The 27,699-nt window shown below is 41.8% G+C and overlaps 1 protein-coding gene and 1 long non-coding RNA gene across 6 annotated transcripts in view; one reads left to right on the forward strand and one right to left on the reverse strand.

Moving 5' to 3' along the window:
- The window catches only part of RFX4 (regulatory factor X4), a 179,214-nt gene that overhangs the window by 132,530 nt on the left and 18,985 nt on the right, over positions 1 to 27,699 (forward strand). For 4 of the 5 annotated variants that reach the window (XM_003907089.3, XM_003907090.3, XM_009181595.2 and 1 more), the window contains 5 exons: positions 760 to 904; positions 5,029 to 5,123; positions 5,834 to 5,951; positions 17,447 to 17,566; positions 18,226 to 18,396. In XM_003907089.3, coding sequence (XP_003907138.1) covers positions 760 to 904; positions 5,029 to 5,123; positions 5,834 to 5,951; positions 17,447 to 17,566; positions 18,226 to 18,396 — 649 coding nt within the window. The remainder of the gene's footprint in view (positions 1 to 759; positions 905 to 5,028; positions 5,124 to 5,833; positions 5,952 to 17,446; positions 17,567 to 18,225; positions 18,397 to 27,699) is intronic. The other variant, XM_009181593.2, reaches the window with a different exon arrangement.
- Positions 263 to 27,561, reverse strand: LOC116268925. The gene is made up of 2 exons (XR_004176185.1): positions 27,302 to 27,561; positions 263 to 932 (listed from the first exon to the last, which is right to left on the reverse strand). It is a non-coding gene; the product is annotated as an uncharacterized LOC116268925 (long non-coding RNA).

Genomic DNA, 27,699 nt, shown 5'->3' on the forward strand with positions numbered 1-27,699 from the left:
AACTTGTAAATTTAAATTCACTAATGAGGGTTCCATGAAAAAGCCACAGCTTTAAAGAAAAAAAAAAAAACCACATACACACACACACACATATATAAAAATATAAAAAATTATTCACACACTATACACATCCCTCCATCCACTAACAAACTACTGAGATGTATGGTGGTATAGTTTCCCTTTTCCCCCAACCTAATTATTCATATATGTTTTAATCATTATAGTTACATTTAAAAAAGCAAAAATGGAAAACAAGAGCATAAACTGTTTCAGAATGTATTTATATGAAAAATATACACTTTGAGATATCTGGGATTAAGTTAGGCCCTGGGGTAGCAAGAACACTTCTAAATCCCGGCCTGTAGCTTCTCAGGGACTAGAGATACAAGGATTATTCGGCACAGAGCTCCCATCCCACAGGCTTACCTCAGAAAGCTGACAGATCTCTGGGCTTCATCCCATTGTTCCATGGGGTCAAGACCAAAGGGACTGGAATCAGCAGGGTTTGGTCTGGCCCAGCCCACCCTGGTAGTTGCTTGTAGAGAAAAAGACATGTGTGGAAAGAGCCACAGGAGAAAACAGTGTCTGCATCTTCTGAGTTATGGAGTCTTCTGGTGCTTTCCTGAAATTGAATTTCTCAGAATTTCAAGGTAGTTTGCAAAATACCATAAGCAGATGCATTAACAAGGCATAAAAGGAAATACAGTGAAGGGGTTTTAACAACCCATGAGCTAATGAGTTGACTGGATTGGATTACAGGCATCTCGAACAGTGATCCACAGTGCAGACATCACGTTCCAAATGCTGGAAGACTGGAGGAATGTGGACCTAAACAGCATCACCAAGCAAACCCTTTACACCATGGAAGACTCTCGCGATGAACATCGGAAACTCATCATCCAATGTAAGCTGTCCCACCAGGGATTGTTGTCCTGTTTTTGTTTTTAAAAGAAAGAAAGAAAAAGTATCTTAGTAAATACTGAAGTGGCATCCCCACCCTGTCCTTCTTCCCAGCATCTCTTCTTCCTCATTGTTCCTTTTAAATGAGTCGGTCCAGAAGGAAGGGCTAATTGACTTAAGAGGACATGTGTCAGCACTGCTGGGTAAAGAGGGTTCTGGTGCAATTGGGCAGCACACAATGTCATGCAAAGGGCCCCACGTGTGACCTGAATGCCAGCCCTGGTTCCATGGAGGTGGCATTAAATATGAGAACAAAAGCTTATTGCCTATCTCAGTGTATGTCAGTCTGGGGTCAGCTGGATATGCTGCCTATTTTTCATTTGAGGGTCAGTCCACTTATTGGCAGGTGAACCTTTCAATCACGTTAAATGTTTGAGAAGCAGGCGGATGGCGTTTTCAGTTTTACTTCTGTGAATATATGTTCATGTCCCGGCGAACAAAGATTTCCACCATGCAGACTGCAGGTATACTGCTCCAAATATTAACCCCATGTCGGCAGGATGTTTGTTCTTAGTACTAAAGCAATATGAGAGGGCCAGAGAACATCATCATTGTTAGCACATCCCTGCTGTTCCTCAGACGCCCATCCCAGCTGACTGCCCAGGGCATCCCCTGAGCCCAATGACCCTGGATCCATCAGTGTCTACAGGCTACCTCCATAATTAGAGAACATGAGGTCAGGAAACGTGAGGGGACACTCCTCCCATCAGGTCTCAGAAAGGCGTTAAGAGCATGCACTCCCATGTTCTCAATGGGGTGGTGAGGCCCAGGATCCCAAAAGTGACATTGCCTGGGGAGCTGCAGAGAGGCTGCCCCACCAAGAGGGGTCTTTCTGAAAGCCCCAAGCCCCTTCAGATTTCTTAGTATATGCCTTCTGCACCGCTGTCTTGAGGGAACTCTTCATTCAGCTACCCAGTTTAAACTTGAGGTGCCTTTAAACAAATAAAGTTCCCTAAGAGGGTCCTATTAGAGATCTCTTTCCCAATAAGCCCTTTTCAAAAGCAAATGGAATAGTTGAAATGTCTGAACATGTGGACCTTCCCCAGGACTTCTTTCCTGACTTAGCCCAAAGCTTACTCAGGCTATTACTTCTTCCTTCACAGCTGCCCCCAGCCCACTTTTCCCATGTTAAGAATTTTAGAGATCATCACTAAAATAATAATTCAGCTTATTGACTGCCTGCTCTAAGCCAGCTCCTGTGTCAGATCCAACACATGTGTGGTCCCATTGAATCTCCACATCAAGCCCATGAGGAAGACACTCTTATCACCCCCACTTTACAGATCAGAAAACTCAGGCTTAGAGAGTTGGTGAACCTAACTCAAGGTCACGCAGCCACTAAGCAATAGAGCTGAACCCAAGTCTGGTCTCACATCTAGTCTCAGCTTCACCACCAGGCCTTAATGCTGCTCATGTATTCATGTGCAGGGGAGACAAAAAAAAAAAAAAGGGAAATGTGGGTGAGTTTCAGAGGTTCCAGGATCTTTCCAAGTGTTTACAATCATGCTTCCTGTTCTGCTTTTTCCTGTCCCCTGGATGGAACATCAACAGAAAGCATGGCCCTGCATACCCTAATAGCACTGGGGGTATCTCTGATCATTGTGTCCCTAGGAACTCCCAATGGGCCAGGCACAGAGCAGGTGTCCAGCAAGGTTCATGGAATACCAAAGAGATGAGTGGAAACCCAGAGTGAACCTAGTTCTTAGCTCTGCGAATCTTCCTAGTAGTGTTAGACTCAGTTCTCTTCCCGCCTCAGCACCTTTCATGAGGGAGGAAAATGTGAACCAGACACATGGGGAAAAATACAATCAGCATTGCTTGCTTAAGGGACCAGGCTCTGAGCCTTTGCTGGAGCACTGTGGAGGTCACTGCTGCCTCTCTCAAGAAAGAACCTCTGTGGCTTTCTCTTCAAGTTTCCTTAGGTCCAGGGCAGAATGGTGTCCTTTAAAGCTGTGACTGCATTCTTCTTCTGGGGACATAAATGCTGTGGTTCAGTTCAACCCAGCTAGTCCTTACTGAATGCCTGTCCTAAGTCAGGTACTGTATTAGATGCTGGCCAGAGGGCAGCGAATAAGATGGACACAACCCTTACCAACATGGAGTTTACAGTTAATGGTAAATCAGACCTCAAACATGTATTTACAGATGTGTTGCATCTTACCAAAGAGAACAGTGCCATGTAATGCAGTGCTGTGAAGGGGGAATTGAGGTAGGGTACCAAGCCTCAAGGCAGTCCAGCACATGTGTGTCAACCCTGTACCTCCCAAGCAGACAGCTGGGAAGTCCCTAAACACACACGGAGTTGGACCAAAGGTCATCTTGAGCAGGGCTGGGACAACTGTGTGCAGCGCTCTTCTTTCCTCACAGCGAGCTGACAAATCTGCAAACTCTTGCCTGGGGGCGGTTACCATCACCTCTGTGATACAGATCTCGGCCAGCAATGCTCAGCTTACCTTAGATTTTAAAAGTGCACATTAGTACTTAAGCAAGCTGATTAGAATGAGTTATCATTGTAACTGCCCAAGGTCTGTTGGGCATCCCAGCCCCATGTCCAAGTTCCATTGACTGGGATCCCCGGGGCTGGGATGCCCAACAGACCGTGGTTCAAACCTTGCTCTTACACAGCTCTGACACAGCATGGGGCTGGGATGCCCAAAAGACCTTGATTCAAATCTTGGCTCCAGTGCACTCTGACCTTGGCTTTCATTTCTGTAAAATGGGGCTAATGTGAAAGGATTAAATGAGACTATCTGTACCACCTGCTTGGTACACAGTCTAGTATTAGCATAGTGAAGTGGTTAGGAGGCAAGCACTTGAGTCAGGCTGTGATTGAATCTTGTCTCTGCAATTCACTAGCTGTGAAAGAACAACCTTTGGAAAATTACTCATCTTTCTTTGTCTCTGTTTCTTCACTTGTAAAATGGAGGATAATAATGGTACCTACCTCCTTGGGTTGTTCATCCGTTCAGTCAACAAACATTTGAGCATTCTAGTGCTATGACCCTCTGGTCTCAGAATCTTACTTCTTGTAGCAAGCATCTACTAAGTAAAATAGAGCAAAGTGGCCAGTCCTTTAAAATGAGAGAACAAAAACTGCTCAAGTGAAAATGAACGAAACGTATGGATCTTGAATTGTGGTTTGATTTATTGATCTCTGCATACAGAAACACAAAAATGTGATGAAAAGAGATGCTTCAAACTAGAGATCACCAGAGCCATGTTTCTATTTTCTAGAGCACTTCATTGATTAAAAAGCACTTCCAGATTCAGTTATCCAAATTAAGATGAAGACAGGTTGTAAAGTGGTAGGATTATCTCTCCAATGAGGTAAATGAGCAGCAGAGACTGTTGCACTTACTCAACAAGTATCTATTAAGCAACTACTACATGCCACACAGAGAGGCTGCTTAAGCTACCTGCCTGATATAGTTGTGGTCCAGAAACATTTGAATTATCGAATGTGCCCTACCCTGGGCAGAGAGCAAGAGAGCAGCAATGCCTCACCCATTAATTCAAGCAAGAATTTGTTGGGTAACAACTATGTCACAGATAATGCACCAGCTAATAAAGATACCAGACGAAGAACTAGCAGGGAGACACACATGCCCATCCAATTATGCCAGTGCCATTAGTCATATAATAAAGGTAGAAAACCGATACTAAAGTGCTATGTGAGTGAAAAGGAGGGGTTATCAGTTCTGCTGGCAAGGGGCATGGAAGGTTAAAGGGATTTCATACCAGGGCCGTTTCAGCTGGGCCATGAGGAACCAAGTAGTGGGAATGGCCTGAAAAAACAGACTAAGGCTATGAAAAAAGCAGGGCTTGCTGGGGGAATGGCAAGTAATATGGGATAGCCACAGTTTAATGTGTTCACAGGCATGGAAGATGATCTTGGAAAGGTAAGTTGGGGCATGTTTTATAAAGTCTTGAATGCTCTGCTAAGACCTTAGAGTTTTATTTATTTAAAGTTTTACTTTATTCAAAGTTTTGTTCCCCTGTTCTTTTAAGACATAGCCCTTGTTAAATACAACTGCAGTGACGCGTGTGGGGTTCTCCTTTGTTTGACAGTATATCAGGAGTTTGACCACCTCTTGGAGGAACAGTCTCCCATCGAGTCCTACATTGAGTGGCTGGATACCATGGTTGACCGCTGTGTTGTGAAGGTTGGTAAACCAGCGCTGAGGGGGCAGCCTTGGGTCCTGCAGCCCACCACCGCCTACTGTGAACTTGGCTAACACAAAGCCCCATGGTGAGCTGTCTGAACAGGGTTTTGAGGAGAGGCCCCAGGAGGTGAAGGGGGCACAAGGCAGGACTCTTGAGTCTTCCATCCCTGATTCAACCAGGTCAGCATCTCTTTTATCTGCGGTATACACTGAGTCTTGGCATAAGATTTCATTTTTTTACAGTATTTTTGCTGCTACAAACAAAACAAAAACCATTGCTCCATAGCAATGACTTTGAAGACCATAAGCCTTCCTGTCATTTTTCTGTATGTATGTATGTATGTATGTATTTATTTATTTTTGAGACAGGGTCTCACTTTGTTGCCCAGGCTGGAGTGCAGTTAGCTCACTGCAGCCTTGACCTCCCCAGGCTCATGTGATCCTCCCACCTCAGCCTCCTGAGTAGCTGGGACTACAGGGGTGTGCCACCATTCCCAGCTAAGTTTTGTATTTTTTGTAGAGATGGAGTTTTGCCATGTTGCCCAGGCTGGTCTCAAACTCCTAGGCTCAAGAGATCATCCGCCCATCTCAGCCTCCCAAAGTGCTGGGATTACAGGCGTGAGCCACTGCAACTGGCCTTATTTTTCAAAGAGACAGTAATAAATGAAAGGTCAAGTTGACCACTATTAAAGCCATTCATTTTCTTGTAGGTGGCTGCCAAGAGACAAGGGTCCTTGAAGAAGGTGGCCCAGCAGTTCCTCTTGATGTGGTCCTGTTTTGGCACGAGGGTGATCCGGGATATGACCCTGCACAGCGCCCCCAGCTTCGGTAAAGCCACCCCAGCCCTCCCCATCTCCAAACACCTTTTTCTCTGGGCTCCGTGCATTGAGTCTACCACAGCCTAACTTGCTGTTTCTGCAACGTCATCACCCTGAAACACATCTGTTCTGGGGAGACATGACATTGTTAGGACTTTCAGGGAGAGAGATGGCGTTACGTGCTAAAGGTGGAGTATCAATCTGAAAATGAGTGGTTTTGCCCACAGATAGTATTATCTGAGCTTAAAGAGGAATAAATTGCAGTGGCTGTGCTCTCCATGCCTAGATGTCCTCAGTGATTGCTGCTTCCACAGCACGATTTCATAGAATCCCGTATTTGTGCACTTCCCAAGACTGAGCATGTGAAGAAACCTCTGAGTTTGAACACTTGCAAATGTCTTGATTGACCATACTCTAGCTATGGGCAGATGACCTTAAGTTTTATTTAAAATTGTACTCTAGTCTAATCCCTAAAAGAGGTCATTTGCATTCACTTTCCCTTTTGTTTCACTGACCCTTTAAGTCTTCATCACCTCCAGGAGATAGGAGACATCCCCACCTCAAGTCTTCATCTGCTGCTTTCTAGTAAAACACGGCTTGAACTCTCTGCCCAAAGGTACTGATAATAGTCTCTGCGGGCAGCAACCTGATTACTGAATCGGGGTGAATGTTACGCTACATTGTAGGACAGTTTTCTACTTTTCACCAGAAAGAAAGGAATATGTACCGAGTCCAGATCATCACTGGCAAAGTGAGATGGGACTTTTGGGCATTATCCAGACATTTGAAATCCCAAAACATTTTGGTTTCAATTTTCTAGGCATTTCAGCAAAGGAGCATTGGTAAATTTTCTGGGTAATTGCTTCAGTTCTCTATTTTGCTTTGCAAGTAAGGGTTGTGGTTTTGTTTCTCATTATCTCCAATTAAGCCAATCAGCTCTGGGTTTTGCTGTGGGTTTAATTTGACACTTTTCCATCTAGCTTTTTATGGTCTTGTCACCATTTTCCAGTTGTGCTATACAACGAAGTAAATATGTGGGAAAACAAAGAAGGCAGTATTTTTTCTAAACAGCCCTGTCCATGAAAGACTGTGTTTACCCACTTGGAGAAGCGTTTTGTTGTGGATTTCTTTAATCTCAGCATTGGAGATTTCTCTGAACCTGCCTGCACCATGGCTACAGATGGAAATTCTCTTTGAGCTGTATATGGAAATGCTCCGCTGACTGCTACCTGGGCAGTGGCATCAGGCACGGCATTTTGATGACTTCCAGTTCAGCACAGTTAGTGTTAGCACATGTTACCTCTAGCTCTGGAGAAATCATTCATGCAGAACTGTTTTCCCTTAAGTGAACTGTTGGAAAATATTTGAGATTTTTTTCATTGCTTCCAAGTCAGAGAATCAACAATATGACACACAAATACACACATATCCACATCCACACAGTGAGCATCCTCTCCATGCTTTATCCTTTATTCTTCAATTTGCTGATTTTTAAACTGACCACGTGTGCTAGCAGGTGCCTTTCATTAGACAGGGAAAGTAATTCCCTTGCAATATTCTTGGAAATGCATCTGTGCTTACTAACAGTCAATGTAAAAAAGAAAGTTTGAACAGGAGAATGATTAGGCTTTATGAATGGGTTGAATTTATTACTAAGAAATATGGTTCTTTGAAATGTGTTTCTTTTTGAACCACACACTATTTTGGGATAGATATACTGGAAACTCAGGCAAATGGCAAAAAAAGATGATCACAAATCACTTAGAAAAGGAAAAAAAGAGATATTAACCCAGTCTCAGTTTTACAGTATTTTTCAACCCTGAGTGGGTTGAAATAATACCTGTCTCCAAGTCCATTTAGCAAACTATCTGAAATGGCGGCCCAGCTCATCTGACTCATTGTTGAGTTTTGCAGCTTGGGGTGACAGGCAAGTTAAAAGAGTTTGCGGCAGACAAAAGCCCAGCTCCCCCTTTCTGCCTGTATATGTCAAAGACCCAGTTGGTGGTTGTGTTTGGGTCATGTGTTCCCTGTATGAAAACAGCTAATTAGGAAAAAGAGCCCTCTGTTCCCTGGTCCCCTCCCCCAGCCACAGGGGCTAGCTCTATATATCTTATAACTCCCACATGGTCCTTGTTGCTGTGAATGGCTACAGGGTTTGTGTGTCAGCGTAACAGGCTGACCATTACAATGATCGTGTGGAATATCACAATGATCCCGTAGGGGACTCTATCACCTCTTCCCAGAACAGCCTCTTTCAAAGGTAGTTGACTCCTTTCTTCTCCTTAATTCCTTTTCACTCTCTTCTCCTTAATTCTTTTTCACTGAAAGAACCTATGCTGTGAACTAAAGTAGCCAGACTTTCTTTCTTTGCTGCAAGCAGTGTTTTTAGCAAAATTAGTGAGCAAAGGTAGGCTATCAGGCAAACTTTTAGTCCTAATGGAACTGAGCAAATCAAAGTTTTGTTTTTAAAAAAACACCATCTTTTTAGTCGACTGATCTGATTTCAGTTCCTAGAGTACCTAGATCTCAAGTCGGTGCTAGCGCCTTTACCCTTTCATTCTGGGTTTTCACCAAATGCCTGCTTAGTTCACTGTTACGAACATCTGGAAGGTAATAATAGTTCCCGGAAGCACTCCAGCATAAGTCAGTTTAAAAAGCAGCCTGGGTGTGGGCACAGCTGATGGCACACTTGCACAACACTTCCACGGTTTCACTTTTTTACACACCTGTTGTCTGACCTAGCATCAAAGCTCACTCACTTGGGCAGGGCCGGGGAGACCATGTGGGCATGTGTCAGGGAGTGGCTCCCAGAACAAGTAGCCACGACCAAGCCTTCCCAACTGCTTCTCTATGCTTAGATGGCCTGGCCTGGCTCCCTTTTAGGCAGAATCTGCTAAATTGCAGGACCTGAATGTTCGCAATGTCATTCAGGTCCCCACCAAGCACTAGGATACAGGAATTGCTTTCCCTGTAGTCAGGAGTGGAAGTAAAAACCCAGAGAAGAGAGGACTTGCGTGTGGACTCAGAGAAGTGGCAGATTGAATTCAACCCACAATCATTCCCATGCTAAAGCTGGAGTTTTTCCTGACATGCTACACTGCCACCACCTCATTTACCTTTCTTTGGGTAAAAGAAAATTAATAATAACAACACAGCAACATTTATTGAGGGCCGGATATACTTTAGACATTACATTTTCTCAATTACTTCTCACACAACCCTGTGAGGTCTGAATTACTGCCCTCAATATGACAGACGAGGAAGCTGAGGTAGAACTTGAAGGATTTGCTTAAGATTGGAGATACGAATGAAGCAAAGACAAGATAATGACGACTATTATAAGAAATATTTTGGAGGCACATACTGTCATTGAATTATTGCATTAACTCTGCAATGTAGGTAATAATGGATACTTTTCTAAAGACGTGAGAAGGGAGCTTGGAGAATTTCCTTGCACAAGATCAATGCAGCAAATGTCAGAATTCTGTTTGAAAATCAAATCTCCCTGACTACAAAGCCCATTCCTTTTTGATTATCACAATTAAGGCAAATACTCTGGGCTCAGATGCATGCCACAATAGAGTTAGAAACATTTGTTTAATCCACATTGATGATATTATTAATATTTTTTAAAAATCTATGGATTAAGATTAAAAATTTTAAAGCTATGAGAGATAAGAATAATTATTAGACTGTCATGAGTAGTAAGAGATGCCAGAAGACAATGGAGTAATATCTTTTAAGTGTTGAGAACAAAGAACTGTCAACTATTATTGAAGAGTGAGGGCAAAATAAAGACATACTCAGTTATACAAAGACAGAATTTGGCACCCACAGATCTTCACTTAAAAAAACAACAAAAAAAACTAGTAAAGGATGCATTTCGGCTGGGCACGGTGGCTCACACCTGTAATCCTGGCACTTTGGGAGGTGGATTACCTGAGGTCAGGAGTTTGAGACCAGCCTGGCAACATGGCAAAACCCCGTCTCTACTAAAAATGCAAAAATTAGCTGGGTGTGGTGGCAGGTGCCTATAAACCCAGCTACTTGGGAGGCTGAGGCAGGAGAATCACTTGAACTCAGGCGGGCAGAGGTTGCAGTGAGCCAAGGTTACGTCATTGAACTCCAGCCTGAGCGAGAAGAAAAATAAAGCCATAGCTGAGGTCTAGAATACAAGAAACAACAAAGTTCTAGTTATTGTTGCCGTTGCTGTGTAATAAATTACCCAGGCTTAATGGCTTTAAGACAACCATTTTATTATGCTTATGAATTTTGCAAGTCAGGATCATGTGCCAGCTTGGGGTTCCACATGCAAGTGCCCCAAATGTGAAGTCACTTTGCTTTTATGATCCAGTCTTAGATACAGTGTAACTTCCCTCATACTCCATTGGTCAAAGGCAGTCCCAAGCCTATCATGGCTCAAGGAGGTGCACAGACCCCAGTTCTTTTTTTTTTTTTTTTTTTGAGACGGAGTCTCGCTCTGTAGCCCAGGCTGGAGTGCAGTGGCCGGATCTCAGCTCACTGCAAGCTCCGCCTCCCGGGTTCACGCCATTCTCCGGCCTCAGCCTCCCGAGTAGCTGGGACTACAGGCGCCCGCCATCTCGCCCGGCTATTTTTTGTATTTCTTAGTAGAGACGGGGTTTCACTGTGTTCGCCAGGATGGTCTCGATCTCCTGACCTCGTGATCCGCCCATCTCGGCCTCTCAAAGTGCTGGGATTACAGGCTTGAGCCACTGCGCCCGGCCAGACCCCAGTTCTTAACAGAGGGCACATCAAAGAATTTAGGGACCCTGTTTTAAGATGAGAGAAATGTAAAAATATGTAAACATATTTAATTAACTATTGAATGTAATTTAAAAACTAAAAACTATATATGTGTTTTAAAAAGTTAAAAATAAGTTCTAGGTAAAAATACAACATGGAGTAATGAGAAGAGAATCTTCAAGGAACAGTTGAAGCATGCTAAGGTCTTTGTCTTCTTTAGGAATACTAAGTAACTTTAGGCTTTGTTGGAGAAATTTATAGTTTGGATTTAATAAATGCTTAGCATATATGTTAACAAATTAAGGTATCATTACTAAAAGAATACAATCATGATTATAGAAGAAAATGGAAGAATATGAAAACTTAAGAGATAAAACATTAAATGGAAAAGAAGAATTGAGAAGATAAAAGCAGCATAGAAAATGGATGGTAAATGAAAGCACAAAATAGGATGGTAGAAATAAAGACCAAATGATAATCACAATAAAGGAGTAAGTCTCTTCCTTCAAAAAACATCAGGCATAAATGTTTTTATAGTTTAACTAAACTTATAAGAAAGTTATAAAAAATATAAAATCTTTAGTTTATGAAAATAAACATGAAAATAAATATTTCAGAGAATAAAAGAAGAGGCCGGGCGAGGTGGCTCACGCCTATAGTACTAGTACTTTGGGAGGCCGAGGCGGGCAGATCACGAGGTCAGGAGTTCAAGACCAGCCTGACCAACATGGTGAAACCCTGTCTCTACTAAAAATACAAAAATTAGCCAGGCATGGTGGCACGCACTGTAATCCCAGCTACTCGGGAGGCTGAGGCAGGAGAATTGCTTGATCCTAGGAGGCAGAGGTTGCAGTAAGCCAAGATCATGCCACTGCACTCCAGTTTGGGCAACAGAGCAAGACTCCATCTCAAAAAAAAAAAAAAAAGAAGAAAATCTGTTCTCAGTGACTGCAAAGCTTAGGACATCCTGGTCCAGCCTAGGATGTCTGATCTCATTGTCCTCAGTGCTGCTTTGCCCACCTCATTTCCTTCAATAAAATGGTTGCCCCCATAAAATAAGGAAATGATTGTATTCTTTTAGTAATGATACCTTAATTGATTAACATATATGCTAAACATTTATTAAATCCAAACTATGAATTTCTCCAACGAAGTCAAAAGTTACTTAGTATTCCTAAAAAAGACAAAGACCTTAGCATGCTTTAACTGTTCCTTGAAGATTCTCTTCTCATTACTCCGTGTTATATTTTTACCTAGAACTTATTTTTAACTTTTTAAAACAAATATACAAATTAGTTTTTGGTTTTTAAATTACATTCAAAATAAAGAAATATACAACTCATTTTACAAAGCTAACATAATCTCAATATCAAAATCTGGCAAGAAAAGCAGAGGAAAAGAAAATTATGACTCAACCACACTTTTTTTTTTTTGAGACAAAGTCTCACTCTGTTATCTAGGTTGGAGTGCAGTGGTGAAATGTAGGCTCACTGCAACCTCCCCCTCCCAGGTTCAAGCGATTCTCATGCCTCAGCCTCCTGAGCAGCTGGGATTACAGGCATGTACTACCACGCCCAGCTAATTTTTGTATTTTTAGTAGAGATGGGGTTTCACCATGTTGGCCAGGTTGGTCAGGAACTCCTGACCTCAAGTGATCCACCCACCTCGGCCTCCCAAAGTGCTGGTATTACAAGTGTGAGTCACCATACCCGCCTACACGTATTTTTTTCATAGGTGAAAAAAATTCTAAGTAAAACACTAGCAGATCAAAGTTAGTGGCAAAATTTTTAAAATCAGTATTAGACTATGCCAAAAATCCTAAAAGGAAAAATTACTAATTAACATACTATATTAATAAAAAGAGAAGAATCATATAATCATCATTATAGATACAGAGAAAAAAAGCATTTAATATATTCAGCTCTCAAGTATGGTTTTAAAAAAACCTTTTAGCAAACTAGGAATAGAAGGGAATTTAATATCTTAAAGGGCATCTAGAATTCTGCAGCAAACATCACACTGAATGGCGAAATGTTAGAAAATTTCCCATTGCTATTATGAAAAGACAGGAATGCCTTCTAATATGATGTCTGATAAATATGTACTGGAGGTCCTAGCCAATGCCTTAAAAAAAGAAAATGAAACACAAGAATTAGAAAGGAAAACACAAAACTGTCTTTATTTATAGATGTCATGATTGCTGGCAAAAAAGAATCCACAAACTAATAGAACCAATAAGAATTCAGTCAAGTTACTGAAAGTAGTTTTTTTTTTTTTTTTTTGGAGACAGAGTCTTGCCCTGTCGGCCAGGCTGGAGTGCAATGGCATGACCTCAGCTCACTGCAACCTCTGCCTCCTGGGTTCAAGCGATTCTCCTGCCTCAGCTTCCCAAGTAGCTGGGATTACAGGCATGCGCCACCACAGCCGGCTAATTTTTTGTATCTTTTCAACATGTTGGCCAGGCTGGTCTCAAACTCCTGACCTTGTGATCTGCCCGCTGCGGCCTCCCAAAGTGCTGGGATTACAGGCGTGAGCCACCACGCCTGGCCCTGAATTCAGTTTTTATAAAATCATTGGCATTCTTAATTTCACTATATAACTTAAATATAACTTAAAACACACACACACACAATTCATAATAGCAATAGAAACTAAAAGGTACCTGGAAATAATTCTAACAAAAATTGGTGGTGATTACACTGGTGTTCATTTTAGAATTCTCTATATTTTTCTATGATGGATATTTTTCATGAGAAATGAAATGCTTTGATTCTACCAAATGCAATTAACTATATTACCATATAACAATAACAAAATAAAATCTCCTTTTGTCTCTATCCTAATGCCTTTTTCTGTAACAGGCTCTGCTGCTCCCTAGCTCTGTGACTTTAAGCAAGTTATTCAAGCCCTCTGAGCCTTCATTTCCTCATGTATTAACTGAAGATAATACCTTCTTTGCAGTGTTGTTGACAAGTTAAGAGCTTACTTAGTGCAGTGCATATGGAAGTAGTCAATGCTTGTCTATTTGATTCATTCATCTAACACATATCCATTGAGTCTCTGTTGTGTGCCTGGCACTGTCGTGGTCACTGGGTATAAAGCATTGGTCAAGACAGAAAAATCCCTGCAAGATGGAGCTTACAATCTAGTGGAGGAGGCATGCAATAATAATTAAGTTAAATACAGGATATAGTATTTAACTTAGATGGTGAGAAATGCTAAGGAGATAAATAAAGCCGGATGTTCGCTATAACTGCCTCTCCCCTCTTGTTTTTGATGTCTGTCTCTCTCATCAGTCTTTCTGTATTTCCTTTTCATGTTTCCTGTCTTCATCGATTTGCACTATCCTCATTGCTGTGACACCCTGGCACTGAACTGTTTACTGCCCAATAATCTTAATGATTAATTTCTGCTTACTAAGAAGACTTAGCTTCTGTGGAGTCTGAGACTGAGCTTTATGGCTCCTTTGTAGTCAAAGCGCTTAGCACAATGGTTAGCAAGTAGCAGTAGCTCTACAAACTCTTGTTGTTTCAAGGATTAAAATTTACAATGGAAAATTAACAGACTAACCGGTAACTGATCAGAGGCATTAATGAAGACAGCTTGAAGCCCCATGTCAAATCCGCACTTTCCCTAAAGTACCAGCTTCCAAGTTCAGCTCCGATGTTTTCTAAGAGTAATCTTAGGCAAGTTTCTTCACCTCATCAGATCTTTGTCTCCTTGTCTTATAAAACGGGAGGATGGAATAAAATGAAAATGTTTGTTCATCCTAAAACGACTAGCTTGGATTTTTATCATCTAAGCTTTCCATGTTAATTCATTATTTCATAGTACAATTCTCTCTTTCTATCCATGTTGACTTCAGATCAACATCCCAGCAAATAATTTCTTCATTTTGGAGACCCTTTCCTTATTTGATGCTATCTTTTGACTTCTTTGACTCTATGAACACAACAGTCGTGTCATGGGATCTTAGAACATAGTAGCAAAAGGGACCTCAGCAATAATAACAATAGTTACCAATTATTAAGCATCTAATAGATACTTTCCCTCATTTTAGTACTTCTATAATGTACATTTTACTGTCCTTTTAGAGAGCTGTAGTGCATAATGATTGAAGAGCAACTTCAGAGTCAAGACAGTCCGGGGTTCAAGTCTTGGTTCTGCCACTTAATGACTGTGTGACATTAGACAGCTACTTTAACTCCCTAAGCCTCACTTTCCTCCTTTGTAAAAGGAAAGTGTAACTTACCTCACATGGTTGTGATGAGGATTCAATGCCAAAATAAATCTCCGGTGGTTTACACAGTGGCTGCCACAGAGTCAGCAGTCAATAAATGTCGGATTTTGTTTTCAGTATTTATAAGCATTAGGGAGGGTAAAGGAACTCATCTAAAGTCTCAGATACTAAGTGGCAGAGCTAGGATCTCAACCTGGGCAGTTTAATCCACAGCCCGTATAATTACCCACACGGTGCTGTTCCTCCTCAGTGGCTCACAGGATCCCATTTCAGGGAAACTGATGGAAAGTTTAGTTTTAGAGACTGCATCTCACAATGACTGAGCAGAACCTGGACTTTGCTGAATTCCAAATGGGGTTGAAAAACCGACATAGTACTGGAGATGGAAGAAGGATGTGAAGGAGGTGCAGGACAGTGGACCTTGGCCTTGAGCTCTGTGGGAACAAGGACAGGAGTTTGTGGCAGGTTCTAGAGACAGAGGGTCATGTTCATGACCTGCTGGGCATCTAGTGGCCTTACAGTTAAGCCAGGGATTTTCCTCTCTAGCCTTTCTAGACCAAAAGAATTAACTGATCCGAGATGAAGGGTGTGGATGTATACAGAAGCTAGGTGCAGTTAAGGAGAAAATAAATAAATTTCACCAAGGAGTGCTCCAAAAGCCCCCAACTAGCCTCCACCACCTTATTTCCGAGACTTGGAGAGACCTAGTTCCCAACTCAAGTGGCCCCTCTAGGGGCCAAGTCACTTATGCCATCTCGGCCTTATTTTCCCATCTGTGCTATGAAGATATTGAACTAAATGACTTATAGGGGAATGGGAACAGATTATGGAGCCAGACCAAACTGAGGCAAATCCCTACTTGATCACTAATGAAGAGACTCATTTCCTCATTGGTAAGGGAGGATAATACCACCTACCTTACAGTTTGTTGTAAGAAAGAAACATACGTTCAGTGCTTAGCAGAGTTTTTGGGACAGAGTAAACGCTCAATAAACAGTAGATATGATGATGATAATAATGGTGGTGGTAATGATCATGACGAAGATAGAATGACAAAAAAAAAAATGCCAGAGTGTCTCATAAAGTCTCTAAAAGGCCGGGCGCGGTGGCTCATGCTTGTAATCCCAGCACTTTGGGAGGCCGAGGTAGGTGGATCACCTGAGGTCAGGAGTTTTAGACCAGCCTGGCCAACATGGCGAAACCCACCTCTACTAAAAATACAAAACTTAGCCAGGTGTGGTGGTCCGTGCCTATCATCACAGCTACTAGGGAGGCTGAGGCAGGAAAATTGCTTGAACCCGGGAGGCAGAGGCTGCAGTGAGTCAAGATAGTGCCAATGCACTCCAGCCCAGGCAAGGGAGTGAAACTCCATCTCAAAAAAAAAAAAAAAGTCTCTAAAAAAGCAAACTAGAAGGAAACGGGAAAAAAACAAGCAGTATACTGGTCAGCTTGGAGAGAGGTGAAAAGTTTTGGACATTTAAAGGGACTGCAGGATATCCACATGGAGATATCCTATTGGGACCTGGAAACATGGGATGGGAGATAAAGGCTTGGCCCCTCTCTCTGACCCTGGATCTATGAGGCCTTGATTACAGTAGACATTAATTGAGCTCCTACCGTAGGTGCACCATTCCACTGTGCACGATAGCAGCATGACATGCAAAAAAAAAGCTGGTTTTGAAATAATGTATTATCTATTAATCGTGTCATCTTGCATAAGTGCTTGGCCTACAAAATAGGAATAAAAATACCCACCTTACAACATGGTTGTAGTTATTAAATTAGAGAAGATAAGACTTTGAGCACAGAGACTGGCATATAGGAAAGTCTTTAGAAATGACTGTTCACATTCCCTTTTACAAAATAATCTACTCTAAATTGAAAAATGAAGACTGCCACCTGAAAAGACCAACTATCTTCAATGAATTACCTTTTCTAAGAACCATGTGCTAAATGAGGTCTTGAAAACATTTAGGGAAATAAGTAAATAGCTTGTTGCAGATTTAAATTTTCAAATTTGCTCCTAGAATTATGTCAGGTACATTGGTAGACAGCAATAGAAGGCAAAGTCCCCACCACGGGCATACTTAAAGTCCAGCTGGGGGAATAATACGCTGATGGAAGAGATAAAAGTGAGAGACGCTGTGTTAATAAATGCTGAACAGAGTGAGGGGTGCTCACATGAGGATGAGGCCAGTAGGTATGTGAGAGCTCAGAGGTGGCTCGGTGGGTGCCATTTTTGATGGTGTCATACTAATATAACTTCAGCAAGGAAAAGATTCACTTGCCACAAAGTGTTAATGACACTCACCTTGCCAACCACTAGGCTAAGCTGAGGATACAGCTGAGAAATGCAACCTCTGACCATGACGAGATCATAAGTGAGTGGAAAATTAGACTCTTGAGCAGACCATTTAGAACACTGTGTAACTTGTGCAGCTGACCAGACAGAGGAGGCCTACAGCACTACTTACTTTCTGTTTGATCCTTTTTTTCACCAGGGTCTTTTCACCTAATTCACTTAATGTTTGATGACTACGTGCTCTACCTGTTAGAATCTCTGCACTGTCAGGAGCGGGCCAATGAGCTCATGCGAGCCATGAAGGGAGAGGGAAGCACTGGTAAGCCAGCATTTTCCTGGGAATTGCACCACTTAGTAATGTTATTTGTATCCTTACTTCTGTGCTTTATGTTTCTTTAACTCTGTATCTCAAAGAATTTAGTTACGGTAAACAGGTCAAGTGGTATCAAACCAATCGTGTCTTTTTCCTCTTTAAAGTGGGCATGTGGGCTGGGCATGGTGGCTCACACTTGCAATCCCAGCACTTTGGGAGGCCAAGGTGAGCAGCTCCCTTAAGGCCAGAGTTCGAGACCAGCCTGGTCAATATGGCAAAACCCCATCTCCACTAAAAATACAAAAAATTAGCTGGGTGTGGTGGTACACACCTGTAGTCCCAGCTGCTCAGGAGGCTGAGGCACAAGAATCACTTGAACCCAGGAGGCGGAGGTTGCAGTGAGCCGAGATTGTGCCACCGCACTCCAGAGTGGGTGACAGAGCAAGACTCCATCTCAAAATAAGTACATAAATAAACAAACAAATAAAGTGGGCATGTGTATATATGCAAATTGCCTTGAGTGCCATGATGGTGATGGGAAACCACTGAAAAGTTTTAAGCAAGAGTGACATCACACAGATTAGAAGAATATTTCACTTTTTAAAGTATCTTAGAGACACTTGCCTTTACATTTGGTTCTAAAAACTTCCCGTGTCTATCCACAGCAGAAGTCCGAGAAGAGATCATCTTGACAGAGGCTGCAGAGGCTACGGCGCCAACCCCTTCACCAGTGCCATCGTTTTCTCCAGCAAAATCTGCCCCATCTGTGGAAGTGCCACCTCCCTCTTCCCCTGGTAGCAATCCATCCCCTGAGTACACTGGCCTCAGCACTACAGGTAATGGGAAGTCCCTCAAAAACTTTGGGGAGTGAATGTTTGAAGAAAGGGCTTTCTGCCAGCCTGGGCAACATAGTGAGACTTCATTTCCACAAAAAACTAAAAATTAGCCAGGCATCTTGGCTCACACCTATAGTCCCAGCTACTTGGGAGGCTGAGGTAGGAGGATCGCTTGAGCCCAGCAGGTTGAGGCTGCTAAGAGCCATGATCGCACCACTGCATTCTAGCTTCAGTGATAGAGTGAGACCCTGTCTAAAAAAAAGAAAAAAAGAGCTTTCTGGAAAAACATTCTTCCCCCACAATCTCCAAAAGATAATGCCAAAACCTAGGTATCTCCTGGATTTGTGAATGACGTACAGGTTCTCATTTATTCATTGGTACACATTCTGTATGCTGCTGTTTTCAAGTTGGCAAATTAAGCACATGATACAATCCAAAAACTAAGCCAGAAATGATTATAATGCTATATAACATAAATACACAAACATTCTTGAAAACAAGAAAGGGAACTCTCTGAATCAAAAACTGAGCTGCTTTCTTTTTCTCTGGAAAGGGAGGCAGACAGGAAACCTTACACTAAACTATGGCAACCACAAGCAGGCAGGGGCTGGGAATGTGAGTCTTGAGCTAAGCTAGAGTTGCCGGGCACATGGCATGAGGCTGATGCTACCGCCCACACAGTCCAAGATGTGCACAGGAGTCTCCTAAGATTAATTTACAACTAAGAATTACCCAAGCTTGGATACACACCCAAAAGAAGGCAGAGATCCAAACAGATGTTTGTACATCAGTGTTCCTAATAGCATTTCTCACAATAGCCAAAAGGCAGAAACTACCGAAGCGTCTATTGATGGATGATGGATAAAGAAAATGTGGTGTATATATATAAATGGAATATTACTGAACCTTGGAAAGGAATGAAATTCTGACTCATGCTACAACTCAGATGAACCTTGAAGGCAGTATGCTTAATGAAATAAGCCAGACACAGAAGGACAAATACATGATTCCATTTATATGAGGTACCTAGAAGAGTCAAAGTCACAGACACAGTGAATGGAATGGTGGATGTCAGGGGCTGGAGGGAGGGGAAATGAGGAGTTAGTGTTTAATAGGTACAGAGGTTCAGTATGTGATGATGAAAAAGCTCTGGAGATGGATGGTGGTGATGGTTGCACAACATGGTGAATATACTTAATGCCATTGAACTGTACACTTGAAAATGGTTAATATTGGGCATGTTGGCTCATACCTGTAATCCCAGCACTTTGGGAGGTTGAGGCGGCTGGATCACGAGGTCAGGAGTTTGAGACCAGCCTGACCAACATGGTGAAACTCTGTCTCTACTAAAAATACAAAAATTAGCCAGGTGTGGTAGTTGGCGCCTGTAATCCCAGTTACTCAGGAGGCTGAGGCAGGAGACTCGCTTGAACCCAGGAGGTGGAACCTGCAGTGAGCTGAGATCGCTGCAGTGAGCTGAGATCACTCCACTGCACTCCAGCCTGGTAAACAGAGCAAGACTCCATCTCAGGAAAAAAAAGGGGTTAATATGGATATATGTTACCACAATTAAAAGTCACCCAAGCATCTGTGGAAGCCCAATTCCATGAAGGAGGAGCAACAAACTTAAAAACACAGAGAGTCTATATCCAAAGGAATAAAGTTAATGGGACAACCTGAAAAGTATTGTTAAGATGAGAACTAAAAAATCAGTCAGGCATGGTGGCTCACCCTGTAACCCCAGCACTTCGGGAGGCCAAGGTGGAAGGATGGTTTAAAGCCAAGAGTTCGAGACCAGCCTGGCCAATATACTGAGACCCCATCTCTACATAAACCTTTTTAAAAAGTTAGCTGGGCATGGTGGTGTGCACCTGTGGTCCCAGCTACTTAGGAGGCTGAGATGGGAGGATCATTTGATCCTAAGAGTTCGAGGCTGCAGTGAGCTATGATCAGGCCACTGTACTCCAGCCTGGGTGATAGCTTGTTTAAAAAAAAAAGAAGAAGAAGAAGAAGAAGAAAGAAAGCAAAGAAAGAAGAAAAAGAAATCATATCCATGAGAGTCAATATCTTCAAAAGGAAATATATAATTGTTGAAATAATAATTTCAATAGATAGGTTAAATATTAGAAAATTAGATCTAACTGAAAGGGATCAGTAAACCGAAAGACTGAGCTGAGGAATTCTCTGATAATGTGGCAAAAAGAAATACTAAGTATAAAAGTGATGTTGAGAAAAAGGACTGATAAAGTCAGAAATTGCAATATTCATTTAATAAGTGTCCAGAGAAAGAATAGAGAGAAAGTGAAGGTTATAATAGCTGAGAGTTTTATAAAATGGAATAAAGACAAGGCTTTTTAGACCAAAAGCTCTCATTGAACATGTGCTGAATAAATGGAAAAATTTAAAAAAAATCACCTCTAAGCCCACTGAAGAAAATCAAAGATAAAAGAAATCTTATTAGCTTCCCCAAAGAAAATGCATAGATAACCTCCAAAGGAGAGAAAACCAGACTGATAACAGACTTCTTATCTGCAACATTAGATTCAATATCTGAAACCATACTTTTGAAGTGTAAAGAAAAAAACTGCATTGAAAACTTTGGATCCAGAATCCTATATATGTTTATTCATTTATATATGTACACACATGTATTTTTCCCCCCCGTGAGGACATTTTATGTGTCAAGTCCTGTGCTGGGAAATAAATAGATTAATATGCCAAGGTCTTGCTACCAAGAGGGAACACAAGGATAAAGAAAAGTACACAGACAACTGTTATGGAAGGAAGAATGTGGTATATGCAATAAGTGAGATATGAACTAATGCTATGAGGTTCCCAAGGAAGGAGAGATTCTTTGTGGCTGGAAGTATCAGGGAAGACCTCACAAAGATTCCAAGCTTTGTGGAGTGGAGGGCTTGGTCAGGCTGTGATAATTAATTCATTATCTTTCCATCCAAACCTGCTCTACTACCCTCCTGTTACCCAGGCAACAAATACGGGCATCAGCTTCAAATCCTTCCTCTCCCTAAACTCCTGTATTAGTTGGGGTAGGCTAAGCTGGTGTGACAAATAGATCCAAACACAGGTGGAGTTAACAAAACAGAAATCTATTTCATGCTTGAAGGCAATACTGCTAGGGTATTCAGTCATAAAGGAGGCTCTCTGTAATGCAGCCATTTGGAAACACGTGCTCCTTCAATATTACGTTCCATCATACCCCAGGGCAGTGTTTCCCAAACTGTGATCCAAAGACCAGCAGTATCAGTATCTCTTGGAAACTTATTAGAAATGCTCATATCTGGTCCCGCTGCAGACCCAGTGAATCAGAAACTCTAGGAGCACGGCCCAGGAATGTTGTTCAACAAACTTCCAGGTGATTCTGATGCTCACTAGGTTAAGGACCACAGCCTGAGGGCTTTGTCAAGTCTGTAACCAGCCGGCAGAAATGGAAAAAGGGCATGGAGGATGAAAACCTACTCTCTTAAAAGCCCTGGCCTGAAGGTAGCACACGTCACTCCCACTTATATTCCATCAGCGAGGACTTAGTCACGTGGCCTCATGTAACTGCAAGAGAGGCTGGGAAATGTAGAATAGCATGTACCCAGGCAGGGAAGGGGGAACAGCTGTAGGGGCGACAGCAGGCATTCTCCATCACATTTCCTAAGTCCAGTTGTTCTAATACTAATCTAGATTGATCTGTTCCTTCCCATCCTACTTGTGCCTCTGGTTCAGGCCACCCCCACCTCTCACAGACAACAACAGTGACTCTCAAGCTGATACCCAACCTCCAGACTCCACTCTGTCCTCTCTCATTCTACCCACTAAGTCTCGTTTTCATGAAGCTTGTGCCTCCTCAAAGTGCTGGGGCAAAGAACCCACTGCCTCACTCTAAAAGCCTTAAAGAGCTCTCTTTCTCCAAATCACTTCTCACACTGTTCCTTCTTCTTGGGCTAGCCTCTTTCCACCCTCTGCCTGATAAAATTCTACTCATCTCCTTTGATGTTTCCCTCACCCTCCAAGTTAGACTCTTCCTCCAGACCCTCACAGCATGGACTTAATTATATCCTAATTCTATTTAGGACTGTTTCCAGAATAGACTCAGAACTAAAGTGTTTGTTGTTGTTGTTGTTGTTGTTGTTGTGGGGGGCCAAATAAATAGGGTCAGATTGCTCCATTCAGGATGTCTTTTATCATTCACTCATTTACTCATGTATCTACCCATTTATCCAAAAAATATTTCTCAGGTGGCTTGGATGTGCTAAACACTTTCAGATAGGTACAGATACAATGGTAAACAATAGAAGTGTGGTCCCTGCCCCCTGGGGGTTTATGTTTAGAGGTTAAGGTTCTTGATGAACAAACTGACAGTAACAATATAGTGTGAGGAGTGCTAGGTTGGAAGAAGGGTCAGAGTATTATGGGAGCATGAAGGAGAGGGGAGAAAAGGTATTCCAAGTAGAGGCAAGAGAGAGCATGTTACTTTCAGGAAACTTAAAAGTATATATCCTGGAGACTTTTGATTAATTCCTTCCCCAGAGTTTCCTCTCTGTGGAACTACACCTACTTAGAGAGGGATTGAGTGGATGCTTAAGAAACTGGAAGGACTTGCTGTCTTGTGTACTAGCCCATAAACTCAGTGGCCCTCTGTCAGGGACAGCTAAGGAAATTGGATTCTTCAAAGTATTGAAAAGTTGGGTTGTTGATAAATGGCATTAGATCAAGCTTTGATTTCACTTCAGGTACACAGCTAGTGAGCCCTCTTCTGTGGAAATTTAGATGTGAGATCACCACATTTGTTTATATAGATGCGCCTCAAACTGTATTTTGTTTTCTGCTTTGAGGAGGAAGAATGTGATCAGGCTCCCACCTCCCTCCCATTTTCTTTCCATAGTGGGTTGTTGTAGTTCCCGCTTAGAAGGCTCAGAAAAAGTAAGTGTAGTGAAAAGAATGACTTTGTTCACTGAACATTAAAAGGAAAGAGAATTCAAGTACCGTTCACAGCTCTTCATGCAGGTCTGAGGAGTTCTTCAAAGACTGGGATTATTGGGCAACCATCCTGAGTCTCCTTTCTCCCTAAAGAAAGAGCCGTTTACCCAAATATCCCTGTCACCACCAGGGAGACACACATGAGTCTGCTAGTGATAACATCCTTACTTCTGAAATAAACAGGGAAATTATACAAATAATACAGTTCTGCATTGTGAAGCAGAAACCATTTGGATGAAACATTTCTCAAAGTGTATCAACATTTCAAATAAGGAGACACACTCTAAGGGAATAAGGGATGGGAGGGAAGAGTGTGAAGGAAACATGTCTAGGATCTTCTCATAGTTCTCATCCAGCTAGTGAGTGTGCCTGGCTTTCTTCGAAGCAATGTGGAGGCCTCAAAGTACGGCAGGTGTGATAGACAAGGCCACAGGAATATCATAAATGTCTTCAGATATTTCTGTGCAATGTGTTCAAGAGCCATAAAAGTAGCTTCTTAGAAATACAAATGTGAAACAGGTTCTCTTCAGATGATTTTAAGCTTTGAAGATTTTGGCACATTCCAGCTTTGTTCTCAGATATCTCCAGGGGGCATTAAAAATGTCATCCTATATAAGACTATGTATGATATTTTTCTCAAGTACCACTTTTGAAATACTCCATTGCTAAATTAGACTGGATCTGGGCATGTAATGTAGGTCATGGTCTTGGAGAAAAGAAACCTAATTTCCTAACAACATGTATGATTGTATAGGCACATTATATTATAAAGCACAAATTATTTACCCATGACAGAAAGCTAAATATTAGGAAATCTATTATGGTAGGCTTCTTACGTTTGGAATTTGTGCAAATTTTCATTGAACAATAGTGTAAATTGTAAAAAAATTATGTAAATCTTGTAAAATGTATCTGCCATGTTTCTTTTTTTTAAAAAAGTCACCTCAGCACATGGTTTTCATGCCCAGTTAATTTTTATTTCTATTTAAAAATTATCGCTTGATTTATATCCCATCTACTTTCCAAAAAGTTTTGAAGCAGTTTATAATAAATAGAGGAAAATCAATTTCATAAAAAGGACCAAAACCAGGAAGAAAGAAATAAAGGTGAGGAAAATTAAATGAAACAAATGTTAGCTTTAAAATTTTATTAAAATCTTATTAATACGTGAATGTTATGTGACCCAGTTATTTTGTTGGGTTTCCAGCTTATCGCTGATCAGACAATGTAAATATTGCCAGGTTTGACTTGTTGAGAATTACGGCCGATCAAGCACCTGGGACTCTTTCACAGACAAATGTCCCACTTTGGATGGACACTTCTCCATTTTTCCGCTGTGAAAAAGGAACAGTATCATGTGTGCTTGGTGGCACAAAGCTAAAATTAATTCATTGCGCATAACCTTTTGGCATCCTCTGATACAAGGACTAGGGAACACAAGGTAGTACAGATAATGAGTTATGACTCACTAGGAAAACAGTCACTCTGCTTATCTGTATCTATGTCTAGTTCCATATCCATGTTTCTAAATATATTTTACTAAGATTGTACTTATTAATTGATTTTTTTAATGGGCAAAGAAAGGGAAATGAAATAAATTTCGGCTACCTAAAATTAAACCTGATATATGGCCAATTTTGGTTGGGTTTATGGCAATGTCATGATAAGAGGCTGGTTAAAGGATTCCATTCCAACAGATTTCCGCAAGGTAAAACCTAGCCTGTCTGTTCACTTTCTCCCCCAAATTTGTAGGCTTGCTACCCTCCCTCATGACCTGGCAAAGTTTAGAAACCTTAACTTTCTTTAAGGAAAACTGGCTCCTTTCCTCCTTGGAAGCATGGCAGACAGTGCCAAACTGATCAGTCTATTTAACATGACATTGGGCTGCAATTCTTTCATGTCATCTAAAGAAAAACGTTAAGCTCCTACCCTGTCCCATCAGGCCACCAAAGGGTTCTAAAACCTCATTTATGATGTCATTTTAAGTATTCCCTCCTTCAGCAATGACAATAAAAGTTAACTATTAAACTCATGTTTTCAACTTCCCACCATGGGTTCCCTGCAACACAAAACCAGCAAATTAAATCACTGAGATACTAGGATACTTAATGAAATAAAAGCGAATTCCTCATAAATGGCCCTAACTGTAGAACATCTGGCCTGCCCAGCTGCATTTTCTCTACATCAGTCGAGGATGTAACAAAGATAACCGACCCTTAGTCTTTCCAAATAACAAAAGCCCAGTTATTCTGAGGGCAGCTAAACCGAGTGGGATAAGATGGACACTTATCCCACAGGACCTCAGAGTTGTCACTGCTAGTGAATTCCTCTTTCTTTCGTCCCTGCTGCTGCTTTTTCTTTAAAGTAATGGAATCACGAAAAAAAAGCTGGGATTGAAAATAGATTAATCGACTCTTTTTTTTTTGGATCACAAAATCAAATCTTAGCTTGCTGCTGGGACTTTGGGCTCCCTCATTCATTCATTGTTCATTCATTCAACAAATATATATTTCGTGTCTAATTTGTACCAAGTCCTGGGAGTACAGAAGTGAAAAAAAGGAGTCATAGTCACTGCCTGCAAGGTACTTACATTCTAGTGGGTAAGAGTCAATACAGAAGTAAACTGCCAGGTAAAGGTGCAATTTCAAATGGTCAAAGTGTTATGTGTAAAAATATTAGTGTGCTATTAAAAAGTATAAAGTGGGGACCCATCTTAGTTGGTGGTCAGAGAATGCCTCTCTGATGAGGTGACATTTATCTGAGACCTGAAGTTTTACAAGGAGCCAGCTACATAGAGGTTGGGGAGGGAAAAAGAACTTTCTATGCGATGGGGAAAAGCACGTGCACAGGCCTCAGGCAGCAAAGAGCTTGGCGTAGTGGGAACTGACAAATGTATATAATAAGTAAGGAAGACAGTGGCAGGAGAGGAAGTTGCAGAGCTAGGCAGAGGCTAGATTATGCAGCAACATAAGAAGGAACTGATTCATTTGCTGCCCCTGGTCAGTTCTGTCAATCAGATTTTGACCACGGAACTATTGGTAAAGTGTAACTCAAACAGGTGAGGTTTCCAGCTTCAATAGGTGGTCTCTTTAAACACAGCTGTCTTAAGGATAGATGATAACCAATGACGAAGGTTGCAGTGAGCCAAGATCGCGCCCCTGGCACTCTAGCCTATGTGACAGAGTGAGACTCTGTCTCAAAAAAAAAAAAAAAAAAAAAGATGATAGCCAATGGCATACCTAGAGATATAGGTAAATATCAATATATAGTCTTCTTTCCCTGTCTCAGTCATGAAGATTACAGGAAATGCTTGTTTAATAGCAAATACTGTTAAGCAACATTGTCCAAATAGAAATTTCTGTGATGAGATGGAAATTATTTCTATCTTAGCTATCCAAAACAGTAGCCATTAGCCACCTGTGGCTACTAAGCACTTCAAATGTGGCTAGTGGAACTAAGAAACTGAATTTTTAATCGTATTTAGTTTTAATTCATTTAAATTTCAATAGCCATGAGTGGCTATAGGATAGGGCAGAGCAGCTCTAGAATCTTGACACACTTAAATAAGCTTACAAACAAAAGGCATAGGTTAGCTTAAAACTTGAGCAACATCTGTGATGGTTCACAGAATCCTCCTAAGGAAAAGGTTAAAACTGTGGTCCCCAACCTTTTTGGCACCAGGGACTGGTTTTGTGGAAGACAATTTTTCTATGGACTAGGGAAGTGGTGGGGGCGATGGTTTCAGGATGAAACTGTTCCACCTCAGATCACCAGGCATTAGACTCTCATAAGGAGCGTGCAACCTAGATCCCTTGCATGTGCAGTTCAGAGGGTTCACACTCCTATGACAATCGAATGCTGCTTCTGATCTGATAGGAGGCAGAGCTCAGGCAGTAACGCTTGCTTACCTACCACTCACCTCTTGTGCAGCCCAGCTCCTAACAGGCCATGGACCGGTACTGGCCCTGGGGTTGGTGACCCCTGGGTTAAAGGATTCAGTCCAAGATCTGAAAAAAAGGGTACAGCCAGGTAGCTTGGGAAGCACTCTAAATTTTCACAAGTCTGTAGCAGAATCTCAAAGCTTCTGGGTTTCTTGTTGTTGTTGTTGCTTTTGAAACAGGGTCTCACTCTGTTGCCCAGCCTGGAGTGTAGTGGTGTGAGCACAGCTCACTGCAGCCTCTACCTCCCGAGCTTAAGGGATCCTACCACCTCAGCTTCCCAAATAGCTGAGACTACAAGCACACACCACCACATCCAGCTTTTGTATTTTCTGTAGAAACAGGATTTTACCATGTTGCGCAGGCTGGTCTCAAACTC

The sequence above is a fragment of the Papio anubis genome, chromosome 9, assembly GCF_008728515.1.
Source record: "Papio anubis isolate 15944 chromosome 9, Panubis1.0, whole genome shotgun sequence".
NCBI classification, from domain to species: Eukaryota; Metazoa; Chordata; class Mammalia; order Primates; family Cercopithecidae; genus Papio; species Papio anubis.